General features: G+C 53.4%; 6 protein-coding genes across 6 annotated transcripts; 5 read left to right on the plus strand and 1 right to left on the minus strand.

Annotated features, from left to right (window-relative positions):
- Nucleotides 1–67: 67 nt before the first annotated feature.
- On the minus strand, nt 68–1,525 carry MEU1 (S-methyl-5-thioadenosine phosphorylase). Its single transcript, XM_062890119.1, has 2 exons — nt 1,153–1,525; nt 68–1,046 (listed from the first exon to the last, which is right to left on the minus strand). The coding sequence occupies exons 1-2, from the start codon at nt 1,184–1,186 to the stop codon at nt 145–147; spliced, it is 936 nt and encodes a 311-aa protein (XP_062743854.1). The 5' UTR covers nt 1,187–1,525; the 3' UTR covers nt 68–144.
- Nucleotides 1,336–4,895, plus strand: QC762_406650 (uncharacterized protein; the record flags this gene model as incomplete). The annotated part of the gene is made up of 2 exons (XM_062890118.1): nt 1,336–2,338; nt 2,398–4,895. Exons 1-2 carry the CDS (start codon nt 1,687–1,689, stop codon nt 4,893–4,895), a joined length of 3,150 nt encoding a protein of 1,049 aa, XP_062743855.1. The 5' UTR covers nt 1,336–1,686.
- A 348-nt stretch (nt 4,896–5,243) lies between these two features.
- Nucleotides 5,244–7,074, plus strand: QC762_406640 (uncharacterized protein; the record flags this gene model as incomplete). The annotated part of the gene is given in 4 exon segments (XM_062890117.1): nt 5,244–5,566; nt 5,634–5,690; nt 5,696–6,041; nt 6,166–7,074. Coding segments are annotated over 4 exon segments (1,635 nt in total).
- Nucleotides 7,075–7,918: 844 nt separating this feature from the next.
- Nucleotides 7,919–9,754, plus strand: QC762_406630 (uncharacterized protein; the record flags this gene model as incomplete). The annotated part of the gene is made up of 1 exon (XM_062890116.1): nt 7,919–9,754. One exon carries the CDS (start codon nt 7,919–7,921, stop codon nt 9,752–9,754), a length of 1,836 nt encoding a protein of 611 aa, XP_062743857.1.
- A 1,398-nt stretch (nt 9,755–11,152) lies between these two features.
- On the plus strand, nt 11,153–13,213 carry NMA1 (Nicotinamide/nicotinic acid mononucleotide adenylyltransferase 1; the record flags this gene model as incomplete). The annotated part of the gene is made up of 4 exons (XM_062890115.1): nt 11,153–11,801; nt 11,871–12,411; nt 12,462–12,534; nt 12,590–13,213. 4 exons carry the CDS (start codon nt 11,153–11,155, stop codon nt 12,704–12,706), a joined length of 1,380 nt encoding a protein of 459 aa, XP_062743858.1. The 3' UTR covers nt 12,707–13,213.
- Nucleotides 13,214–15,191: 1,978 nt separating this feature from the next.
- On the plus strand, nt 15,192–16,807 carry QC762_406616 (uncharacterized protein; the record flags this gene model as incomplete). Its single annotated transcript, XM_062890114.1, has 2 exons — nt 15,192–15,601; nt 15,717–16,807. Exons 1-2 carry the CDS (start codon nt 15,463–15,465, stop codon nt 16,805–16,807), a joined length of 1,230 nt encoding a protein of 409 aa, XP_062743859.1. The 5' UTR covers nt 15,192–15,462.
- Nucleotides 16,808–18,237: the final 1,430 nt, after the last annotated feature.

Genomic DNA, 18,237 nt, shown 5'->3' on the forward strand with positions numbered 1-18,237 from the left:
TCTATAACAATGAATAAGTGGATAGCATTGGTTCAGAGTGTCTATTCCCTACCCTCTACGGGTACCCATCTATCAAACGCCCTTGCTTTCTATCTCGAAACAAGAAAATGCCCACCCATCTATCCCAAATACTGACATCACCCCTTAATTCTCCCAAAAACCCGGAAACAAAAATTCGACCCTCTTCATCGCCTCGGAATCCCTCCCCTCAGGCTTGGTCATAAACTTGACCGCCCCCTGCGCGCTCCCCTCCCAGTGCTTCGCCAGCACCAAAGCGCTATTCTCCTGCTTGCACAGCTCATCCAGCACCGCACCAACAAGATGCTTGGCGTTCTCGCTGTTGGCAGCCATATACTTCATCACCATGGCCACATCCACATCCTCCCCCTCGGTGTTCCTCCAGCAGTCGTAATCAGTAGCCATGCAGATCATCTGATAGGCCAGCTCGGCCTCCCTCGCGAGCTTGGCCTCGGGAAGCGCGCTCATGTTGATGACGGAACCGCCCCAGGAGCGGTACATGTTGCTCTCGGCCCTGGTGCTGAACTGGGGGCCCTCCATGCAGACGACCGTCCCCTCCTTGTGGAGAACCACCCCGTCGCCCTTCATGGCCGCGGCGCACTTCTGGACGATTGCCGAGAGCTTCGCGTCGAAGGGGTCGGCGAAGCCGACGTGGCCGACTACGCCGCCTTCGAAAAAGGTAAAGGGACGGATACCCTTGGTGCGGTCGATGATTTGGTCGGGGACGACAAAATCCATGGGCTTGATGTGCTCTTGGAGGGAGCCGACGGCGGAGAAGGCGATGATGGAGCGGACGCCGAGGGAGCGGAGGGCGGCGATGTTGGCACGGGCGGGGACCTCGTGGGGGGCAATTTGGTGGTGGGCGCCGTGGCGGGCGAGGAAGGCGATGGGGACGCCCGAGTGCTCGATGATGAGGATGGGGGAGGAGGGGGCGCCCCAGGGGGTAGTGGGGGTTACGGAGGCGATGGGGACGAAGCCTGGGATTTGGGAGAGGCCGGTTCCGCCGATAACGGCGATGTGGACGGGCCCTGGGGGGAGGTGGTTATGTTAGTGATTATCGTGCCATAAGAGGTTTATAAAGGGGGGAAATTGGACGAGGCGCATCGTCTGTCGCATTGGAGGGAGGGTACATACGGTCAAAGGTGGTGGGGAGGGCCGAGACGGTCATGATGGGCGGATAGGGGCGATTGGGCGATGGGTAGACAATCTGGGAAAATGAAGAGAGTTAAGGGAACAGAACCACACGCTTCCAAGTGCAAAACAAGAATGCGCGCGAGATATCTGGTATTTGTAAGACCACCACTGAGCCGAAGACACCCTGCCTGCTCTGACAATTTATGGTGGGGCTCTCGATGCGAATTTTACCCCGCCGTTGGAGAGACGTTGCGGTCGACGGGGATTCGACAGGGGTTATTATGTGACGCTAGACTCGGAGGGGTTTAGCGCAGAAGGTCGATTTCGAGCAACGGCCAAAGGTTGGGTGGTAGATCGACTCTCTTTAACTTTGATCTCATATTAAAGTTTGTCAGCTTGTTCCCTTTTTTTCCCTTCATCGGTTCAACGTGGTACTACTGTACGTGTACGGCTAGGGTCAAACCATTGATTCAATCAAGTTTCACAAGCTTCAAAAAACTGTTGCCTCGACTGGGCCATCCATCTCCATCAACCATGACAGGAGCCGAGGCCGCAAACATTGCGGCAAACTCACCACCACCACCACCACCACCTCTCGAGCTCGAACCATTACCTAGAAACAGTAATGGACGCCGGCCACTCAGCATCGAGGAGGTGTGCTTCACCTCGGCCATGACCTGCTTCGAGGGGTTGCTAAAGCTGGACCCCGCCATCGGCACAAGAACCATGTTCTATGTCACCAAGTTCATTTCACGGACTCTGGAAAAAACACATGCCCTCAAGGATGTCAGGGAAAATCTGTCAAAAAGCGTCGAGGTCTGGATATGGTTAACCAGAGACTTTGCCGCTGCCATCCCCAGTTTAACAACCCGTTCCATCGGACCTCTGGCCAGCTTGAATGATCCAGACAAGGGCGTCACGGCTCAGGAGAGCACAACTTTGATCACCAAAAATTACCAATCTTTGAGGGACGATCTTCAGCTGTTGATCAAGTTGATGCACATTGCTAGAAACCTCCTGGTTGTGCCCGAGCCTGAGATCCCCCAAGATTTATGTGCTGCGGCCCAGTTCGACCAGATGCTCTACCAAACCATCATTCTTTGTGTTAATGTCACAAGTAAGGCTTACGACGGCGATATTCTGGAAGAGGGTGCCAGGCTGAAGTTGAGCGAGATCACCGAGCTGTGTAAGTCCTCTAACCCCAAGTCCTGTAGCTACGGATACCATCACTAACTCCAAAGAAAGATAAGAAACTGCTGGTTACGTGTCTTCAACAAGCCCACAACTGGATTGCCAAAAATGACAGAAACAAAATGTCGTTCTGGTCGACTGTTCTTTTCGACGAGGACGCCATGGAAGATAGCAGCCTGTATGGAGAGGGAGAGTTCCGGCCTGATGTCGCCAAAACGGAGGTGCAAAACTGGTATGAGCGCAATTCCGAGTTTTGTCCCAAAGCTCGCCAACTCCTCGTTGAATACGAGGAGACGGTGGCACGTCATGGCATTCCTCCAGGACATTTACCATGCATCTCACCACTGGCCTGGAACTGGCTGCCAGAAGGCTCGGTGAGGGCCCGTGCGGACAAGGCATCAGACAACACCAAGATCACGCCGCAATGGGTAGAGGACGAGCCCGACAAGTTCACCCAAGACCAGCGTTATGGGCGCGTGTCACGAGAGGTGGATGTCTGGTGGCTCAAGATCCGCGATCCCAACTACGAAAGCTGGGTGGTTCCGATGCCGACGGTCGAGTTTGCCCAGCAGAGAACAGAAAACTGCAAGGCCAATCTCGTCAACCGGTACGCGCATGCCTACAGGACAGAAGAGCACGAGGTTGAGGACTCGGTGCACTCTGCTGAAGGAAACCCACTACCTGAGGGATCGGGAGAGCAAGATGCCAAGGAGGGTGGCCATTACGCTCATGACTATAATGACGACATGATCGAAGAGGAAGACATTGACGATGACGAGTCCTACGGGGAAGGTCCCATGAGTGGCCTCCTCACCGAGGTGCCCAACATTTTGGATCCCAAGCAGATCGAAGCCCTCCACATGATTGTCAAGTCGTGTATTCTCGACAACGCCGGTCTCGCACTTAGTAACGCGGGGGAAAATCTGCAAAAGACCAGGTGCAGAATGTTTCTTGCGCTGGAATGCGGACGGAGTTTGCTTCGGGAAATACTCGTCTTCATTGCCGTGTGGGAGAAGTCGGAGCAATCACTCATTTTCCAGCTCACGACGCAGATTGTGGAGGCGATTCACCATAGTGCCCTGATCCCCTACGCCTGGCAGTCGTTGAGAATACCAAAGGATATAATCTCACCCGCTCAGACAGTCTTGCTGCGGCTGGTCAACAACATGTTCCGGGCTCGGAATGCCGATCCACCAAAAGCAGAGTCGAAGGAGCATCTTCGAGATGTCAAGCTTTTGCATTTCCTGTTTATTCAGTTCCGTAGTCGGATTGTACCCGAGTGCGCTGCCTTGATGCATCTTCAGGCGCAGATCAGGAACGAGTTGTGTGATCCGTCGGATTTCCCCGTCGACAGCTGGGATATGGAGCGTGCAAAGGATGGGCTGACGCAATTTTTGGAACTCTTGTCAACGGTCAATGAGCTACAGGAGACGAGGCATTATCTTATCGAGTGGGAGGCGGCTTACGAGCTGATCGTGTTGCTCAAGGGGCTTGAGGCCGGTGTAGAAAAGGCAACCATGGTTCAGCCAGTGCCTGCCCGTTCTGCCCCACGCCAGCAGCATGATACCCCCGACCATGACGATCACGGTTACGACTCGGAGGACCACCCTCTCGCTCCCCCTCCCCCGCTTCAGGAGCCAGCACACAAGTTCCCCTGGGCTGGCATAAAAGGCCAGATCCTCCATATTCTGGCCGGTCTGCTCCAACCACCCAACGGGCGAAACGGTCCCGGCAACCCGGAGGTCCAAGACCAAATCCTCCGCCACAACGGTCTCGTCCCCCTACTCAACTGCTGCGTCTACGACGACCACAACCGGTTCGCAAGAGAGCGGGTTCAGATCTGTCTCAAGTGGTTGATGGACGGCTCCAACGCGGCTAACAAATTCCTGAGGGATCTGGTGGCCATGAACCCCCAGCCTAGCCCACAACAACTCGCGCAACAGGCGGCTCAACAGGGTCTTAGGGTAGACGGTCTGCCATCAGATGTTAGAGTTCGCACCCGGGGGGCGCAAGATGAAGCCGCTCCTCCTCCGAGACCTAACCTGAGCGCTGTCCACGCCCCCTCAAGCAGGTCCCTGCCTCCCCTGGTAGCGACGAATGCTGGGCCGGGGAATCCAGGGGGCCCTCCTCCTCCGCCGCCACCGGGACATGTACCTGTCACGGCGGTGTTGGAGGTGGAGGTGGATGAGAATGGGGAGATTGATAGGGATACGCTGAAGGAACATATATTGCCTCCGATCAGGGGGGGTGGTGGTCAACAAGGGGAGAGGAATAGGTCAGAGGAGTTGTTGAGGAACATCATGACTTTGGCGGATGAGCAGGCTGCTGCTGCTGCTGTTGCAGCGGGGGCGGGGGTGGGGGTGGTGGAAGGTGGAGTGATGGGGGGAAATAATAATACTCATCCGAGGAATCGGTCGGAGGAGTTGTTGAGGGATATTATCACGTTGGCGGATGAGGCGGCGAGGTTGGCGATGAATAGTCGGCCTGGGGGGGATGGGGAGGGGGATGAGACGGAGGAGGAGGAGGAGGTGGAGGAGGAGGAGTTTATGTGAAGCCGTCTGAAAAGGCAGATATAGATTATACCGGCAAATAGAAAACGAACATTGGGGCCGGACGGAGTTGGAAGGGTTAAAAGCATTGCAGGCGTCTGTTTTTCTCGCGGATTTTAGAGAGTATCAAATTTCGGAAGGGTGATTACATCCCCGCAGTCTATATCAGGGTGATAATATCGTGCGGACCATGCCCGTCTGTCTCTGGAATCAAGCGCTTATCCCTACCTGTCTGGTCGAGCCAGGTAAGCACCATGAATCTGTTACATATCTACCCCGCGGCACCTTGGTGCCTTTGTTCAGACGACAGTTCCAATCACCTACACAGTCAGCCAGCAACAACAACGCAACATGGACGAAGCTGCGCCTCCATCCAAAAAGGCGGCGAAAAAGGCCGAAGCCAAGGCCAGAAAGGAGGCATTGAAGGCACAGCGCGCCGATGCACGCCAGGCACCTTCCTCTGCTGTCGAACTTGATGACCCTGCCAAGGGCTTTTATGGACAAGCTCCTACCACGCCCATCGTCTTTTCGTCCAGTGCCGAAGACATCAGTCTTCGGAACTTTAGCAATGGAAATGTAGAAGGCAAAACTATCATTCTCAGAGCATGGCTCCAAACCTCCCGGACTCAGAGTGCCAAGATGGCCTTTGTTGAACTACGGGAAGAAGGCAACTGGTATGTGATGGCAGATCACCATCCTTCTCTTCAGTGTCCATAACCTAACTTTCTTCCATTGAATCAGGACGATCCAGGGTGTCGCGACGGCCACATCGGAGCCCCCGAGCAGGAGTCACCCATCGTCAGCCGACCGATGGTGAGGTGGATCGCTGGAATCAACCCTGAGAGCTTCGTGGTGGTTGAGTCCGAGGTACAGCGACCGATCGAACCTGTCAAGCGCTGCCGGGTGTCGAACTTTGAGCTTCGGATCACAAGATGCTATTTGCTGGCACCAGCGCCGGCAATTCTGGGCATGACACTGGCCGCCGCCAACCGACCAGTTGTTGACTTCGATGATGAAGCTATCGGGGCCAAAGCTGGTGTCAAAGAGGAAGAAGAGACCGATAAGAAGGGGCCCCCAGCCGCAAGTATGCTTGTGCATTTGGACAATATCGCCATGCACAAACGAGCTCCGGTTCAACAGGCCATTGCGGTAAGGTCGTATCAGTTCTCTGCACAGTGATCTTCTTGTTACTAAACCGGTCTTTTTTCTGCCAGGACATCCGCATGGAAATGAAACATCTGTTTCGGTCGTACCTCAAGGCTCCGGTTTCAAGGAATTCGAACCACCCTCTCTGATTGGCGCAGCATCTGAAGGTGGCAGCAATGTTTTCCGTATGCCGTACTTTGCCCAGGAGGCCTTCCTTGCTCAGTCGCCGCAGTTCTACAAACAATTCGAGATTGCTGGGGGGAGAAAACGCGTGTTCAGCATCGCACCAGTTTTCCGCGCCGAGAATTCCAACACTCCCCGCCACATGACTGAATTTACGGGGCTCGATCTCGAAATGGAAATTCGTAATGACTACAGCGAGGTTCTATATCTTCTGGAAGGGGTTCTTCTTTATATATTCCGCCAAGTCTACCGGATTTTCAAGGACGAGATTGAACTCGTCCGCTCCGTCTACCCGTCTAGCGAGATACTTTTGCCCGAACCTGGCCAGGAGGTTCGCCTAACGTTTACACAGGCTCAACAACTTCTTCGCGAGGAAGGGCCGGCGGAGTTCCGTCATGTGCGCGATGACGAGGATATGAGTACACCACAGGAGAAGGCACTCGGCGCCTTGGTGAGGCAGAAGTTCAATACGGACTTTTACGTCGTCGACAAGTTTCCCGAAACTGCCAGGCCGTTCTATGCAAAGCTGGACGACACGGCAGCGGAAGGCTCAGCTGAAGGTGCTGTCAAGGTCACGAATGCGTTCGACATGTTTCTGCGAGGACAGGAGATCCTCTCTGGTGGGCAGCGCATCAACCATCCGGACGAGCTGGAGGTCCGCATCAGGGCTAAAGGTATTGATCCCGCGAGTCCTGGTATCGATGGTTATGTTCAGGTGTTCCGCCAGGTTGGTGTGCCGCCCCATGGCGGTGGCGGTATTGGCCTTGACCGCATCGTTGCGTGGTACCTGGGCCTTCCGAGCGTTCACCTCGCGGCTTACTATCCGAGGACTCCGCGAAGACTGTTGCCATGAAGGGCTGGCCAAAGTGGGATATTTTGTTTTGTGGTCTAGTTTTGAAAGTATTGAGCCAATGGGTGTTCCTAAGCCATCGATCCAAAGCCAGGGTTTCATCTACAGGCTTGCCAGGTCAAAGATGAGGTATGACCCAAGACCGACAATAGATGTGCTCGAATATGATCAAATGTCATTGTTGTGCTTCTGATATGATTTCTAGGATGCAAAGCGGCCATCAGCCACCTCTCAGCAAAAGTCTCGGTCCAGACCAGACCAGTTCACTTATCACCCTGCACATCAGCCATCATCACCACACGAGGTTGATGTACACGCTACGAAAGAAATCACTGAGTCCAGAGCAGAGTCCAGGAAATAACCGACAGCGAAGGCGAAAGGCAACGCTGGAAGCTGCCCTGGAAATTTGGCGGCGGTGGGGGTTCAAAATGAGGGGTGACGTTGACCTGGCCGGACTTTGTTCCGCTGTCTCGTGGGTTGGAGTAGGCGCGCCCTTGAACTAACAAGGCCCGATTTGTCAGACCGCGCCATGCCTTCCAGATTGGTACTACAGCAGCTTACCAAATGCAACAAAGTCAGAAGGATTCATACAAAATCAGACAGGTCGCTGCCTAAATTATTGAACTCGATCCATATCTATCTCGTGATGATTCAACATATATGTTGTTTTATTCTTTCAGGTTGCTTTGCTTGACCACCTCCTCTTGCATCGTGCCAACCATACTAGGACTCTCCCCTGAACCCTTAGCTTTCGATTTCCTGAACAAAGCTGGAATCGTCGCAGGTACCTCGAGTTTTGAATATCTCATCAGAATGGCGACGCTCCACGAACAAGTCAAGGGTTGGCATGAAGGCGAGCGAGCAATCCATACGCTGCTCAAGGTGCCTACCTCGAGCAGAGAGAATCCCTACCAATGTTGGCCTTTCCTGGTCTCATGGCGACCGAGTCAGCGCTTCGCCCCTTGTTGCCATTGGGACAGTAGATGAGCAAGGTCGTCCGTGGACTTCCATCTGGGGTGGTGAGCGCAACTTTGCACGACAGATCAGCCATGACAAGCTTGCTATGGCAAGTCTTGTCGACAAATGCCACGACCCCGTCGTCAAATCGCTCGGCTTAGATCGTCTTGCGGATGGTGAAGTGGGCCAGACCTCTGGAGACAAAGCTATCAGTGCTTTGAGTATTGATCTGGAGTCTCGAGATCGGGTCAAGTTGGCTGGGAAGGTGGTTGTTGGGGCACTTGTAGGAAGGCCGAATGACGAGGCTGTCTCCCAAGTGCAGCTTGCTTTCCAAGTCGAAGAGAGCCTTGGAAATTGCCCTAAATATCTCAACAAAAAGGTCATCTGGGCTCATCTTCCCTCCCCACAGCTAGTCTCATCATCACTCCTGTTACCTGAGGAGGCTATTTCGTTGCTTGCCAAAGCAGATCTATTCTTTCTGTCTTCCACCAACGGCCAAACGATGGACACAAACCACCGAGGCGGTCCACCTGGCTTCATGAGAGTCATCAGCAACACCGATCCATCACCAGGAGGTGACAATGGTGCAGTGCTCATCTACCCCGAATACTCCGGCAACCGCCTCTATCAGACCCTCGGAAACCTCCACACCAACCCCCTGATCGGTCTCGCCATCCCCGATTTCGACACATCGGATGTCCTGTACCTAACAGGCACAACGGAACTTCTCGTCGGGGACACAGCAGCCGCCTACCTACCACACACAAAACTCGCAGTCAAAATCACAGTCCGCTCTGCCATTTTCGTCAAGGATGGCCTCCCTTTCCGAGGTACACCCGGTGAATTTAGCCCATATAACCCACCTCTTCGTAAACTCACCACCGAGGCCCCTGCTCCTCTGTCGGCCTCCAAACCAGCCGCCACAGCTACTCTTGTTGACAAAACGTCTTTGTCACCTACCATATCCCGCTTTACATTCTCTCTTGCCTTCAACAACCCTAAGGAAAAGAGGCTGTGGAACCCAGGGCAGCACATCACCCTCGACTTTGGCGGCGAGCTGGACAATGGCTGGGCACATATGAAGAATTCTGATCCGCAGTCACTCAACGATGACTATGTCCGGACCTTCACCATTTCTAACAGCCCTCCGTCCAACGCGGAACAGGAGATCAAGTTCGAAATCACGGCAAGAAAACATGGACCTGTCACGGGTTTTCTGTGGGGGTATCACATCTCCCCTCGTGCAGCACGTTTAGAAATCCCGGTGCTGGGGTTTGGTGGTGAGGAGAACTTCAGGCTGATAGGTACGGGAAAGGAGAAGAAGAAGGTGTTTGTAGCTGGCGGGGTAGGGATCACGCCTTTCTTGGGGCAGGTTCGTGAGATCGCTGCCACTGATCACGAGGTGGAATTGATATGGAGTTTGAGGGCCGACGACCTGCCATTTGCGAGGGATGTCCTGGGCAGGAACGAGGGTATCAAGCAAGTGAAGGTGAGACTTTTTCTCACTGGGGGTTGCGGTGAATCTGGGAAGGCGGAGATGGCGAAAATCAAGGGGTTGGAGGGGGTGAAGGTTGAGATGAGGAGGCTGACCAAGAAAGATGTTCAGGGGGACTGGTTTGATAAGGAGAGGAAAAAGTATTTCTTGTGTGCTGGGGTGGGGATGATGAAGGTTTTGAGGGGGTGGTTGGAGGGGGAGGAGGTTGTTAGTGAGAGTTTTGAGTATTGATTGTTTTTGAGGCTGTTCAGGGGTTGTTCAGGGGTAGTGTTTTGGCTGGCGAGTCGACATGGGGACACGCGGCCATGGCCCAGCAACCATGTCTCACAGGGACTGGGCACTGTCCGTCGCACAGTACGTAATCGAAGGGCGAAATCCAACCAGACACCTGTGCCACGACGGTGAGGGCGATGAAACATAGAGCATCAAGAGCATGAATAGCAGCAGTTTATCTTCACGGGCAGCTTGGCGTCGTCGTTTTGCGATACCATCGCCACTGACGTCCCAGCAGATCCCAGCGGACAGGTGCGTTTGACGTCAGGTGGGGTGGCTCAGCTTCGCCCCGCATTTTTGGGGGTGCTCAGACCTCGTCAAAACTACCCCAACCAGTGGTGTGCTTCCGAAGACGGGGCTTTTGAAGAGACTCACTCAGCCAGCCGTTGAAGAAGAGCTACGATGATGAGTCTTCGAGACAGCTTACGTGGGGTATGAACCGACTGACTGTGATTTTTTAGTAACACCAATTGAATTGTGACTTATTCGGACTTTTTCGTTGAGAGTGCGAGCCACCCAGGTGTTTTGAGTCACTCGACCATTCATTGATTTGAGTCTCGGTTTTGGTTTTCCAGGCTTTGAGGCAGCAGCAGCAGGCAGCCTACCTATGGGTACGAACCGGAGTTGCAACCGGAAGCAAAAGTTCTTTGAAGCTCAGATCCCCTAGCCCAGCACCTGTTACACATAGATTTACAAAGCAATATCTCAATGCAGCCCGTGAAGCGAATTGGAGTCGTCAAAATTTGCGGGGTGGTCCATTCTGCTGCTACAGGCGGCCTGAGGAGGGCTCTAGGCCTGGGAAAGAACAATGCGGCAAGCCGTCAAGGTCATTCGATCGGTATCTTCTAGGTAAGACATGATACTGTTGCCTTACACAAACAACGTCAACTTAGAACCCCTAGAACCTAAAATCAGCCTACCTCACGATAATCTATATATTTTCCGGGCTAGCCGTTGGCTCGAGTTCCCTTCTCCCCCCCCCCACGGAAGCTGCGTTACAGCACATGCGGCAGCTGTCTTCTTACACACCATCGTGCATGTGGCTGGGTCCCCCGCAGGACGGCCAGTCATCCCAAAACCAACAGCCAAATCCCGAGTGACAAGGCCATCAAGCCGAGCTGGACGCGAGACACCGGGAAAACAAGACGAAAAAGAACAGACTGACACCAACCATTGCGCGAGTTTAAAAGTGGGTTGCGTCTTTTAGCTTTGCTCCTCCAGCGCCCATCCCCGACAGCGGCACTCGCCAGCCAAGACACAGCGCCCAGGCAAAACTTTGTCCATCTCCGTCCAGGTACCCGTGGGGCCCCCCGCGTGAGAGCTCCTCTTAATAAGTAAAAAGAAGGGACTCCGCCCATGCCCCCAGATCGACTCCTCTACAACTCCTCTCTTTTGCGCCCGCCCACTGTCAAAAAGTTCCGATTCCTGCGCCGATCTGCGAATTCCCCAGGAATCCTGTATAAAACACACCCGCCCGATTCCGAACACAATCTGAATCTCGATCGCTCCCTTCCCCGCCAACAATTCCGAGGTTACGGTTCGGCTTCCCTCTGCCGACAAGAGATCTCGAGTGCCCCGCATTCATCCACCACCGGCAGAGCCTCTGCCATCTGCCATTTGCCTGGCCTCCCTCCGAACCCTTGCCCGAGAACACTTTCCGCTGCCGGCATGGATCCCGCCATCATCGCCGCCCGCGACAATGTCATCCGCGCAGAGGTTGCAGAGCGCGAGGCCGAATGTATCCTCATGGCCGCCCGCGAGAACCTCCTCGAGGCCCGCGAACATGCTCTCCGACTCGAGCTCGAAGCGTCTGCCGCCAACCAGGCGCAAACCATGTTCAACACCTTGACTTCGCACAACACCACCGCTTCAGGCACGGCGACGCCCGTGGCCGTCTCGGGCGTCCCGACAGAGGCCTACACATTCCCAGTCGACAAACTAAAGCGCCGACAAACCCGACCAGGCAAGACGCCATTGGTCTTGGTGGCCTGCGGGTCGTTTTCTCGTCAGTTGGACCCTTTGAGAGTCTTGTAAGGAATGCTTGAGTGTTTTGCTAACGCTGGGCACGGGACAGCCATCACCTTTCTCCACATGCGCATGTTCGAGATGGCCTCGGACTTTGTACGCTTCAACACAGACTTTGAAGTTTGCGCTGGATACCTGTCGCCCGTCAGTGACGCATACAAGAAGGCGGGTCTTGCGCCGGGCCGTCACCGAGTCGAGATGTGTTCGCGCGCGATTGAAAGTTCGCCGTGGCTGATGGTCGACCCTTTTGAGACGGTGAACTGCAACGAAAAGGGCGAGCCGGAATATGTGCCTACTGCCAAGGTGCTGCGACACTTTGACCACGAGATCAACACGGTGCTGGGTGGCATCGAGGGCACCGACGGGAAGATGCACAAGGCCAAGATTGCGCTTCTGGCCGGAGCCGATCTGGTCATGTCCATGGGCGAGCCTGGTCTCTGGTCGCCAATCGACTTGGGCGTGATTCTCGGGCAGTATGGTGCCTTCATTGTGGAGCGCTCCGGGACGGATATCGAGTTGGCACTTTCGACCCTTAAGCAGTACGAGAATAACATCTGGGTTATTGGTCAAGTGATCCAGAACGATATCAGGTTTGTGGCACCTTCTCTCGTGACAGGACTGGTTTGCTAACTCTGAACAGTTCGACCAAAGTCCGTCTATTCTTGAAGAAGGACCTCAGCGTGCGGTATCTGATTCCAGATCCGGTTGTAGAGGTTTGTGCTGCCTGAAAACAGATGCTTTTGGGGCCATGTGCTGACTTGCTCCTAGTACATCAACGAGCACCACTTGTACCAAGAAGGGCCGCCAAAGGAGAAGCAGGAGAAGATCAATGGGTCAAAGGACCCAGGGCCCGAATCCTCCAATGGCAAGCTCATCAAGGGCTAAGTGAAGCCTTGGACAAGATCGACATGACAGGAAATGATGGTATACGGCCGGGCAAAAAGACAAGCGTCACGACACGACGAGACGACCAAACAACAGGCGCCAGATGCAGAGACTGCATCACATGCTCCTCCGCAAGAACAGGTACAGCGCAGAGCTAATGAATGATGACGGACAATGGCGCCGGGAGTTTCTCATGACATTTGGCGTGGGGAACTGTCTTGCCCACTAGCGAAGGAAAAGGGGATACACAAACACCAAGCAAGCAAGCGACTAGCGAGGGAGTTCAGTTCCGGGGTTTTGAGGAAGAGCGAAGGAAAGATCAAAGTAAGGGGGCGTTGGTGGGCAACATATTTGACAATATCATTTTACGGCGTTTATGATTATAATGGGGGGTGGGGAGGCGGCAAGCAATTCTTTTAAGAAAGGTGTAGAGGGGTTGGGGAGGGTTTTTTTATTCTTTAATTTTCTTTTTTGGATAGATTGGGGGAGGTCTTTTTTTTAGTTTATGGCATGGTGTGATCCTCGCGCAACTTTGCGAGGGCAGTTAGATGAGGGGAAGCATTTTTGCACGAATTATGAGTATTTTGAAGAAGTATTTGAGCAGGGAAATATGATGTCATGTTGTGAAAACAAGGGTCCGGGTTCGTGTCTCTTGGGGGTTCTCGTGGCTGCAGCAAGGCGGTAGGTGAAAGTGAGCGGGAGGTATGCAAGAGCAAGTGGCTGAATACCGATGGCTTGGGTCAAGCTTCTGGTGTTACCACCTTTTATAAGTCTCTCGAGATTATGAAGCTTGGGGGGAAGAAAGATAGGAAGGTCAACACAGGTGAGCACAATGACAGGAAGGAGCCAACAGATTTTTGGTTCTAGTTGCTTTGAGATTTTTATACCACCAGCTTCCCCATCCCCATTGGAGCAGCCTAAAAAACCAATAAATCTACGAATATCTCTATGTGCAGGCGTTCCAAAAGCTTTCCCCCGCCCCCCTTCCCCAAGCCACATTTACATGCAAACCACCCCCCAGGCAGCTATATCCAAAAAGCTCTGTCTGTCGTTGTTCCCTAGATTGACTTTCGCTTCGCTCGCTCGCTCATAGCTCCCATCCCACACAAACAGGAGTGATTCCCTTAAACGCCAAACTCCATACATATCCTCAAGCCCATAGTAATGCAAAATGCTGCAAGATCCCCCCCCCCCAAAAAAAAAAAAAAAATTTGTAGCCACCCGCACATCATCTTTCCGTTCCTCTCATCATCCATTATCATTTCACTCTTTTGACATTGTCGTTTCCCAGCGGTGGTGCGTGCACTTCATATTTTCCTCAACCTAAGCGATCAAGGGCATTTTTCAACCCCTTCACTCCCAGCGTCTCTTGAATGTTCGGTGCAACAACGCACTATTTGTAGCACTCCAGGTTTAGTCCCTACTGCTCGTGGTGTCCGAGCTGGTCGTTACCGACCCTCGCACGTTGTCTCGCGCGACGGAGACGAGGTGGTAGATTCCAAAGGCGATGAGGGCGAGGACGATGAAGAGGATGATGATGATTACGGCGATGACGTCGTTTTGTTTCATTTTGGCGGTTTTGGGTCTGAACCCTGGGACGGAACAACACTGGTGTGATGGTGGTGGTGAAGGTGACACTTGTGTCAGTTGGTCCCACGTATTTTTGGGGTGGAGCCTCGGATTCAAAGGTTGGCGGGCGGTGACAAAGTTCGTGAGATGGCGGCTTTCGGGGATCAAAATATCGCTTTTTAGGTAGGAATGATTCCGATTGAAAAGCTGATTTGGAGCAATCTTCTGGGTTGTTAGTTTTCAGGCTGCCGGAAAGACCGCTGAGGAGATCAGACTTACCAGTTCAAGCTGTCAAGCTTCTCGTTCGTTACAAAAAATTGCGGGGTTTCGTCGTTAGACCCAATTCCTCGGTGTCGCTCGTCACTTTTCAAAGAAAAACGTGGGAATCGGATTCTTCGTCAAACAGTTGCGACAATTGCACGATGGTCGTCGGAATGCAAAATACGGTAGATGCAGAAGCGAGAACCACATTTGCGCGCGAATGCGCACGCGGCGGGCGGGCATGCAGGTCAAATAGGAGCTGGTTGCCCCGCCACCTTGATTATTCCAAGTCAACAGAAAAGAAGAGGCTGGTGTCGTAGCTTTGCTGGCTGGCTGGCTCTGCGCCTGCCCAACCACCTTGGGTTGGTTTAGGTATGCAGGGGTAGCTGGTGCACGGGCCATTTTGGAGACGTGGTGGACAGATGATGGCTCCACACTTGGGGACGACGACAGATCACCAGCCTCGTTTATGAGGGGGCATGAGGCGGGTGAGTTTTGGAAGGTGTGGCTTGTGAGAAGGAGGTTGAGAAGCTGGGGAAGGCGCGAACCTAAGAGTGGAAGTTGCGAAGGGCCAGAGACGGCTACATGATCCGGCTTGGCCAGTTGTTTTCCAGTTTGGTAGTAGCTCGTGACTGTTCGAGTAGCTCGTAGCCGCTCTCTCTCTTCAACATACAGCAACACGTACATGGACGTGGCATGGACCACATGTCAACCAATTCGTTTCTTTCAAATCTCTTTGAAGCCGCCTTGGGCGGCCCATAAATATGACGCCTGATCGATGCGAAGACTTTCTGTTGTGTGTTGGGCGAGGGGGCATAAAGAAGAACCTTGGCGTTTTATTCCCCGCGAGCTTTCGTGCAAGCTGTATTAACGATTGGGATGGGTACTCATTAAGGAAATAGTAAAGCCATTTCATCGCCTTCGTGATGTTGGTACTGAATTACAGGAAGACCGGATACCTGCCAGTCGCATATGCCCTACAGATGAAGTCAATCAAGAGAGCATGGGCAGAGCCCTTGCCGAGCTGGCTACCCAGTCGACACAAGTTCCAACATCAACCGCCAAGTATGCTCAGCCATGATGACAGTGATTATTGGCTAATGCCAGGACCAGCATATCTTGAGAATACAACGTTAGTGAGTATATAAGTCCGGCCGTCTCTCTCGTTGAAATGTCGTAGTTCGCGCCCGGCAATACTCTCTGCTCATCGTTGCAGCTTCCTTCCTCAAAATGGCAACAACTACCTCTGCAATCCCCTCGCCGACATGGCCATCCAACTACTCTCCGACGCAGTTCACTCCCGCAGCTACCTGTGGCTTTGGCCAGGACCTCTGGCTCGCCACTCTCGACTGTGCAATCTTCAATCGTCAAACCTATGCCTCGACTGCGAGTGCGCCACCCGCAGTTGTAACTGGCAAATTACCCGGCTTCACCTGTGGTCCCGTGGTCAACGCCGGTCGCCCGCTCGTTCACTTCACCCGCTCTGATGATAATAGCATCGCCATCACCACCACCACCCGCGGCTACGAGGACGAGTGCTACCAGAACAAGTACGGTCCCTCAGGCGCCGTGACCAAAGCCACCGGCAGCCAGACCATCACCCACTACTTTGCCAGCTGTCCCGTGGGATACAGCGAGGCCAACCACGACTCCACCGCTACAAACAACGTCGACCGGCATTATCTCGAGTGCTGCCCTTCTGGCAGTCTCAGTTTTGGGCTGTTCAGCACCAGGACGGAAGACATCCTCTTCGAAACCACCATCTCTGGGACGCCGTATGGGGGTTGGACCATCAACATGCCCGCCTGCACGGCCAAGCTCACCGCGGGCGAGGTTGTCACTGTGACGGACGCTCTTACTGGTGGGACTGAGACGACGACGAGAACGACAAGCCTCGAGTCTGGGGCCACCGTCTTTGCCGAGATTCAAACTGCTTCGTACACTGTTTTTGCCGGGCAGCATACTTGCTTTGAGGGTTGCAATCAGCTGTATGAGAGTGTCAGTGACTGGCTGTCGCAATATACGCCTACGAGTACGGAGACGAGTACCTCTCCTAGCCCTTCTGGGACGCAACCTGCGGGTGAGGATGATCAGGCTGGGGATGGTGGCGAGGATGAGGATGATCAGGCTGGGGATGGTGGCGAGGATGAGGATGAGGATGAGGATGGGGATGTGGATCAGCCTTCCAGGGCTGGCCAGACTGCTGGCTTCAAGGTTGGTGTCCTGGGTGCGGCGCTTGCTTTGGCGGTGGGGGTTGTGGCTGGTCTGTAAAGGATGTTGGTTGGGATGATTCAGAAACACGGATTTCATGATATGAATATGATTTGTTTTGGGGGATACCCAGATGTTTTGCTGTTTTGTGGTACTGTGGGGATGTATATGAGTGGGATGGACAGGATGGTTTTGAGGAAGAACCGAGTCTAGAAACATGGCGAAGCATTTGTATAGCCAAGGGAGAGAAAGATGCAGGGATCTGTCGCTGGATGGTGTCCAGCTCCCTTGTAATGCGGAACGTACATTATACATCACTACCTTACTTAAATGGCCACCACCGTGAACTCCGCAGTCGATGTGTTCCGCTCGCGTCTTTTGACGAATCTACGGTTTTAAGCTGACGTCCCCGAAGCACCACCCACCACCCCTTGCCCGTTCTCTAGATCAGATAGCTCTTGCCCATCAGAGGCCGGGACCACCGAGCTCTGCATTGTGGTTGCTCGACCACCTTCTTGGTTTCTCATTGCCACAGCTGCGAGTAAGTTCTTTCTCGCCAACTCTTTTGCCTTCGCCAGCTTTTGCTTCTCGATTTCTCACTCTTTTGCGATTTGTTCTGGGGCCCAAAATGTTAGTTTCGAGTTCATACACGCAATATCCGTCGGACACTTACCCCTCATGTTACGCGGCCCTCTGGAGCCTCTGACAAGAGTGAGTGCGGAGGAGACCAGTGGCACGAAGTTTCGTGAGGATAACAGCATGTCGAATGGGCCCGAATCCACGACCAGGCAAGAGGTGACCTGAACTTGTGTTTCTCCTCGAGGATACCACTGTACATCCACTCTGTGAGATGGCCATTACATTGTTTTATTGAGGTCCTCAACAGCTTCTCGTTCGCTCTCCGGGATCTCCACCATGTCTCCGAGATTGTATTTTATCTACTTCAGGTACTCGAGAGTGACGAAATCGGCTGCTGACCCGGTATCGATCTTGATTCGAGCGGGTTTGTATCGAAACCGCTTGCCCCCGGTTTGGGTATTATCCTCGACAAGAACCATCCCTGGCTCGAGTGTAGGGTCCATCAACTGTACCGTTCCGTTGATGAAGAAGTTGTCTTGCCTCTAGTGTTCTTAACGGCTGCAAGGCGGACTTCTGGATCGCCTTGGCTATTTGCAGTTGTTGTTCGTCCGATAGGCTGAAGCCAGTGCCTTCAGGGTGGCTGCTTTTACCCTTTTCTGATTCAGACTCGAATGAGCCTGTTTTCGTGTTCAGAGAAGCTGTAACGGACAGTGCCGTGAGCTTGGCCGTTGCCGCACTATGAATCCATCAGTGTCAGTAACGCAACCTGGTAATGAACCCCCGTTGGATTCTCCCAACGATTTTGAGGGATTGAAAGAAGGCTTTTACCTCAACTCCACAAGTTCACTCCGTACATGTATTGTATGAGAATACTTCAGTGTCAGAAAAACAACAAGCTTGACTCTTCTGGG

This window comes from Podospora pseudocomata, chromosome 4 (assembly GCF_035222375.1).
Source record: "Podospora pseudocomata strain CBS 415.72m chromosome 4, whole genome shotgun sequence".
NCBI classification, from domain to species: Eukaryota; Fungi; Ascomycota; class Sordariomycetes; order Sordariales; family Podosporaceae; genus Podospora; species Podospora pseudocomata.

Bases quoted from the DNA above. Each gene is read 5' to 3' on its own strand.
- MEU1 (XM_062890119.1), bottom strand. From the start codon at position 1,186: ATGACCGTCTCGGCCCTCCCCACCACCTTTGACC. The intron at 1,047-1,152 runs GTATGTACCCTC...ACCTCCCCCCAG, and splicing joins CCTCCCCACCACCTTTGACC to GGCCCGTCCACATCGCCGTT.